Source organism: Cibotium barometz, chromosome 48 (genome assembly GCF_041138505.1).
Source record: "Cibotium barometz isolate CiBa-2024 chromosome 48, ASM4113850v1, whole genome shotgun sequence".
NCBI classification, from domain to species: Eukaryota; Viridiplantae; Streptophyta; class Polypodiopsida; order Cyatheales; family Cibotiaceae; genus Cibotium; species Cibotium barometz.
This window is the reverse complement of record NC_141093.1, coordinates 14,018,971-14,025,830: the sequence shown is the minus strand read 5'-3', so window position 1 is coordinate 14,025,830 and position 6,860 is coordinate 14,018,971. Positions and strand designations below refer to the sequence as shown.

At 43.2% G+C, this 6,860-nt stretch overlaps 1 protein-coding gene across 1 annotated transcript; it reads left to right on the top strand.

Annotated features, from left to right (window-relative positions):
- Nucleotides 1-2,708: 2,708 nt before the first annotated feature.
- LOC147610839 (putative pre-mRNA-splicing factor ATP-dependent RNA helicase DEAH2) lies at nucleotides 2,709-6,435 on the top strand. Its single transcript, XM_086785460.1, has 7 exons — nucleotides 2,709-3,236; nucleotides 3,427-3,614; nucleotides 3,774-4,858; nucleotides 5,177-5,302; nucleotides 5,387-5,625; nucleotides 5,768-5,886; nucleotides 5,974-6,435. Exons 1-7 carry the CDS (start codon nucleotides 2,979-2,981, stop codon nucleotides 6,104-6,106), a joined length of 2,148 nt encoding a protein of 715 aa, XP_086641586.1. The 5' UTR covers nucleotides 2,709-2,978; the 3' UTR covers nucleotides 6,107-6,435.
- The last annotated feature ends 425 nt before the right edge of the window (nucleotides 6,436-6,860 follow it).

The following is a 6,860-nucleotide window of genomic DNA, read 5'->3' as shown; positions in this document are numbered from 1 at the left end:
GTGAGAATCGAAGAACTAAGTAGTTACGTAAGTTGGCAAAGGGACCAGTCATCATTCACAGCAACATCTTCTACATCCCCACCTTGCATGGATATATGTAGCACACCCTGTTTTGTAGAGGTTGTGTCGGAGTCTAACGCCTCCCATTCTCCATTTGTAAGCTTCCATCGCCTGTAAGGAAACGCAATGGACAACTGTTGCTTGGCAATATGGTAGCGCATCACAACCTTCTCAACTATTACTCCGCATCTGATGGTGTCTCCATTGTGTTGAACAACTTTTTTGTCCCATGCAGGTGATAAGAAACAAGTCAGAGCTCTCTCCCCCTTTGCAATCCATAAAGTTGGGGTGCGATGTGTGTCACTTGTACGGAACAGGTACACAAAGAGGTGTAGAGGTATGAAGCAGGTTATGGTTGCTTTGTGAGATCCATATGTGCACTTCATAGCATTTTGCACCTTGCTTTCGATCTACAAACAAGCCATGGCCATTGAAGCATTGTCTGGAATTGGCCATTCAATAGATATGAGAGTTGGTATAGGTTCTGGAACTAATTTTCCAGTACCATTTGCTGTCGTGGGAACCACATATGTATCCTCATAGAAGAAGATGTTTCGTGCAAGAAGTTGTGCAGCTGGACACCCTCCAAAGATTAAACTACCAAGCTCCACATGGTATGCTTCAAAGGTTCCTGAAATTGCCTCCATAGGCTCCCACTCACTATAGTTTGAGGGAAAAATATCTACACAGAGGAACCCAAGAACAATCAAAGCAGTGCTCAGTATACCATTATTAGCACACAATTGATTTAAAAACAAGAATATAAAGTGGTGAAATGACTTACAATTTGCAGGAAATCGTTGACGTTGGTCATGGTCTGCTAGTTTCAGTCTGTTGCCTTGTAAACATGTTGGACCTTGGCTAGCTTTTTTCCATCACGATCTTGTTTGAGCTCCAATATCCGCCCTTTCCAATGGTGACTGTATATCAACGTATCGCTTTGACACCTTGTGGGTTCCTCTTGTACTAGGCTACATTGTAATCCAATTCCACTTCTCGTACTGTTTGATGTTCCAGTGCCCATTCTCATCTTGACCACTGCCTACAAGAGAGAGATTGAATACTGATCGGAGGCCTTCGAGCTCTAGAAGAAGACATCAGATGTATATATTAGGGAGATTATAAACCTTGATTGCAAAGGAAAATAGAATGGTGAGAAAAAAACTTAGACTAGGGAGATGTACAAAAGAGAAGGAGTTGTAGAGCATGTTCCAAGGGCTTGGCTATGCTATTACTGCACTTTGAAAGAGGATATTAGAGGGGGTGAGAGGAGACAATGAGTAAGATTATTAGAGCCAAAGCATTTGCAACTCAAGCTTCCATAGCTTGGCTCTGCTGTTATACTCTGTAAAAAGAGGTTGGACAAGGTAGAAGGATGAAGTAAGGACATGTAAGTGAGGGTCAAACTTCCATAGCTTCTGAAAGGAGGTTGCAGATCAAGCTTCCATAGCTAAGCTCTGCTGTTACACTCTGTAAAAGGAGGTTGGACAAGGAAGAAGGATGACGTAAGGAAATGTAAGTGAGGATCAAACTTCCATAGCTTCTGAGAGGAGGTTGCAGATCAAGCTTCCATAGCTAAGCTCTGCTGTTACACTCTGTAAAAGGAGGTTGGACAAGGAAGAAGGATGAAGTAAGGAAATGTAAGTGAGGATCAAACTTCCATAGCTTCTGAGAGGAGGTTGCAAATCAAGCTTCCATAGCTATAGATCTAGGTTTCTGAGTGAAGAGAGAGGTAGATCAAGAGGTAGATAACTAAAAGAAGTAGTCTAGAGAGTGAAAAATGCCCTGCTATGAGAAAGGGGAAAGAGAGAGCGTTTTGGAGGGAACGTGGGAGAGAGGGATAGTGGAAAGTGAAGGGGAATATGCATTGAATGCATGGGAACTCGTTTTTGGGCCTCTATCACTTTAGAGATCTTACTTAATGATGGCTGCAAGCTGCAGCTATCCTTTTCTATAAAAAATAGGGGAAAAAATTCATATTTTTGTGTTTTAGTTGATTTTAAAAATTAAAAAAGAGCCTATTTAGCCTATTATTCTAAGTTTGACCACTACCTTCTAGGCTCTTAAAAACCATTGGTTTCAGTCCACATGTAATCTCCCTATTTGTCTATTTCTTAATCACCTCCATTAGGCAATGGCAAATTAAAGGGCCCAAAAAGACTCCATTGAGTTTCTAATGATATCGCTTGGTATCGACCCCACTGTGATAACGTTGGTCATGGGGTCAGTACCAAGCAATTATATACTGTGGATCTTCTCATTTTTGTGGCATTACAAAATGATAGCTCGTCATTTTTGAGTCTTATGACCCAGTGAACCTCGATTTGGCAAGACTTATTTTCATGGCTTACCATGAAGAGTGAGTCTCACGTTAAGTTTTAAATGAAAAGAGAAATTTTTCATAAATTTATTTTTATGCAAAAAGAGGAATTTCCATGATATTTAAGATCCAAGTAATTAAATAGTAAAAGAGAAATTTTTGGCATAATTCAAATTATGAGTATTTATCAAAAGTGAAATTTTGAGTATTATTATTTTTATTGAAAAATATGGGTAGAATTTATTTTTGTAAATCCCATGAATCTTTTATTAAAAAAGAAGACAATCCCGACCTCTGATACTGAAATGGGCAGAATGATTGCAAGACCGGGAAATTTAAAAACTGTGTCCGGACTAGTGTGATTTGGCGTCATATGTTCTGGTAGACTAGGTTTCTGGGACAGGGATTGTGAGAGAGAAGGGTTAGGTTTTCCGACACAGAGTGAGAGAGTTCTGACGGAGAGGGGGATTAGGGTTTCTGTGAGAGAACGAGGGGTTAGGGTCTCGGGCAAAGATCGATGGAGAAGGATTAGCGTTTCTGACCGCGTGAGAGTCAGGGGTCAGGGCTGCTGCTTTCAAAGGTCTTCGTCTTAGCTTCGATGGGGTCGGAACGAAAGCGGAAGCTGAGCCTGTTCGATGTGGTAGACGAGTCGGCGATACCGGGCAAGATGAAGCTCAACGGCATCGTCAGCCTCAACCCCTACACCGGCCGGCCTTACTCGCAGCGCTACCAGGATATATTGCAGAAGCGTAAGACCCTGCCCGTGTGGCAGCAGCGCCAGGAGTTTCTCGACATCCTCGCAAAGAACCAGACCACGATCCTTGTGGGTGAAACGGGCAGCGGCAAAACTACACAGGCATTTGCCCATTATCCTGATTGTTGTCATCTAGTTTTTTATGACTGTCTTTCAATAACCCTAAATCCCCCCTCCCCCCCCAATTAACCCTAATTGTTCCATAATCCTATTTTCCTCATAAGCCTGATTGTTTTGCAAGGTCTTTGCCAGCAGGATTTGAGGTCTAAATTAGTCTATTCTCCTTTTACAGATCCCACAATTTGTCGTGGAGGCTGGCTACACATCTAACAGGAAGCAAATAGCTTGTACCCAACCTCGGAGGGTGGCGGCCATGTCCGTCTCTCGACGCGTGGCGGATGAGATGGATGTGACAATTGGGGAAGAAGTTGGATATAGCATCCGCTTTGAAGATTGCAGCAGTTCCAAAACGGTGTTGAAGTAAGTGCACTGTCTGCTGTTATACAGGTCGTGCTTAGTTTTACCAGATGTTACACTAAAATAGTTCTGTTTCGAGCTCTTTGTTTTCCTGCCCTATTTCACAGTGGGGAACTTAAAGTTGTACATTCTATTCAATGAAATATCTACCTTTGTTTTTAGGTATCTGACTGATGGAATGCTCCTAAGGGAAGCGATGACAGATCCTCTACTGGAACGCTACCGGGTGATAATCCTTGACGAAGCCCATGAGAGGACACTAGCAACAGATGTGTTATTTGGCCTCCTTAAAGAAGTGTTGAGGAACAGGGCGGACCTCAAACTCGTGGTCATGAGTGCTACCCTTGAGGCAGAGAAGTTCCAATCGTATTTTAGTGGTGCTCCTCTGATGAAAGTGCCAGGAAGATTGCACCCGGTGGAGATTTTTTACACTCAAGAACCAGAGAAAGATTACCTTGAGGCAGCTATACGAACAGTGGTCCAAATCCACATTTGTGAGGCTCCTGGAGACATGCTTCTCTTTTTGACAGGAGAGGAGGAGATAGAAGATGCCTGTCGGAAGATAGCCAAGGAGGTTCAGAACATGGGTGATCAGGTCGGGCCTGTGAAAGTTGTTCCGTTGTACTCTACTCTACCACCTGCTATGCAGCAGAAGATTTTTGAGCCTGCACCTTCTCCTACCAAGGAGGGGGGACCTCCCGGGCGTAAGATTGTGGTATCGACCAACATTGCAGAGACTTCGCTTACCATAGATGGGATAGTGTATGTCATTGATCCAGGGTTTGCCAAGCAGAAGGTCTACAATCCTCGCATTCGGGTTGAATCTCTTTTAGTGTCTCCGATCTCAAAGGCCAGTGCACATCAGAGGGCTGGAAGAGCTGGTCGGACACAACCTGGGAAATGTTTCAGACTGTACACTGAGAAGAGCTTTCAGAATGATTTACAGCCTCAAACTTACCCAGAAATCCTGAGATCCAATTTGTCTAACGTGGTGCTCACTCTTAAGAAGTTGGGAATTGATGATTTGGTGCATTTTGATTTCATGGACCCGCCGGCTCCGGAGACTCTGATGCGTGCCCTTGAGTTGTTAAATTATTTGGCTGCCTTGGATGATGATGGGAACTTGACTAAGCTGGGAGAGCTTATGAGTGAGTTCCCCTTGGATCCCCAAATGTCAAAGATGCTAGTGGTGAGCCCAGATTTCAACTGCTCCAATGAAATATTATCAATTACTGCGATGCTCTCGGGTAAGCCTTACTTCTCCCCTTTCTCACACTTGCACTGTGTCTGTGGAGCTGTCTGCAACAGTCGTCCCTTCCTGTGTGTCTCATGCCTGCCTGAGTCCCGCGTTCAGTGTTCAGAAAGGGGTAGGTAATGTGCACTTCAAATCTCAGAACGCATAGCGCTGTAGTCGGTCTGATTGGTGTGAGCTAGTTTCTTAAGGATAGCTGTGATGCAGACAGCTTCAAAACTTCAGTGTATCAATGCACGGATCTGATCTCGCCTCTCTGGGTCTGCTGACCTTGTTGGGCCTCATCTGTGATAACAATGCTGTATTTCAATAGTCCCCAATTGTTTCCTTCGCCCGAAGGAAGCACAGAAAGCTGCAGATGAAGCGAAAGCTCGGTTTGCGCACATTGATGGGGACCACTTGACGCTGCTGAACGTGTACCATGCTTTCAAGCAAAACAGTAAGTGGTGGGTTTGGTAAGATTTTATCTAGAGATGCATTGTACATACGAATTCTGAGTGCCCATGATGACATGGAATTGCAGGTGAGGATCCTCAATGGTGCTATGACAATTTTATCAACGTTAGGGCTCTGAAGTCAGCTGACAATGTAAGGTCCCAGCTTGTGCGCATCATGAACAGGTACACCTTGAAGATGTGCAGCACGGACTTTAACAGCCGGGATTATTATGTGAACATTCGGAAGGCTATGCTAGCGGGTTACTTCATGCAAGTGGCTCATCTTGAGAGAACCGGGCATTACTTGACTGTAAAAGACAACCAGGTACTCTCTCTCTCTTTCTCTCTTGGGCACTCACACATGCTCCCCCACACTCACGCGCATGCATGGGTGACAAACTAAACAGTGCAAAGATTTACAAGTAAATGTAGTTGTTCACTGTGTCATGTGGATTGTCGTTTTGCAGATGGTTCATCTGCATCCCTCTGCTTGCTTGGACCACAAACCAGAGTGGGTGATCTATAATGAGTTTGTCTTGACTACCAGAAACTTCATCCGTATCGTGACTGATGTTCGAGGGGAGTGGTAAGTAGACACGATTTTTCCTGTTGAGGGTTTACAAGCATGGCTTTATTTTAGTATTTAGAATCTCATGCAAAGCTTTTTGAACAGGCTCATTGATGTTGCACCTCACTACTATGACCTCAGCAATTTTCCTCAATGTGAAGCAAGAAGACAGCTGGAACGCTTGTACATGAAGCGCGAAAGGGAGAAGGTGGAGTCTAAGACCAAGAAAAGCAAATGAAATCAAGAAAAGCTTGATAGAACGCACTTGCATTCTTAGATTTCTGTGCTTAGCTGCTATAATCCTTGTTAAAGGCATCAAAGCATATCTTATTAACCAGTGTCGACAGAGTACTCTTAAAACACTTTTTTGAGAAATCACTTTCCAGATGAAGTATTGAAACCATAGTCTCAGATGAAGTATTGAAACCATAGTCTTTGCTGATTAATAGCACTAGAATTCATTTTGCATGGTCCCTGATGGTGGTGGTGAAGCCTACATACTGTATTGATTAGCAGATATTGCTGCAGATGATCTCTAAATCATTTAGTTTTATTTTTGAGAGACAATATATGTGTTAACAGTCATAAACTAGCAGGGGAGTTCTATCTGTCTTGCTGCCAGGCTACAGTCTTGGCAAAATTTTTATCTGAGGTTGATGCGTGAGTGGCTTTTATTGCATGCCTTTCATAACATGTAGGTATGTTGCTTTAGGGCTGGCTCTGGTTAGAAGGATTGTGTACATGCCAGACTTTATGTATAATGGTGTGCGTGATAAGATTTAATTCATTACTAAGAATGGACTATGAATACAACTATGCAACTGAGGTTTAGTAGGGACCTTAAAAAACTAGTGAGCAAACATGATATGGGTTTGGTTGGTGTCTTGGTAAACCTTACTTCCAAGGACTCGAACATCTAATTGTAGTGGAACCTTAAATCTTGCTTGGTGAGCTTGGTTAGTTGTTCAGCAAAGTCTTTCATGAACCTTGGT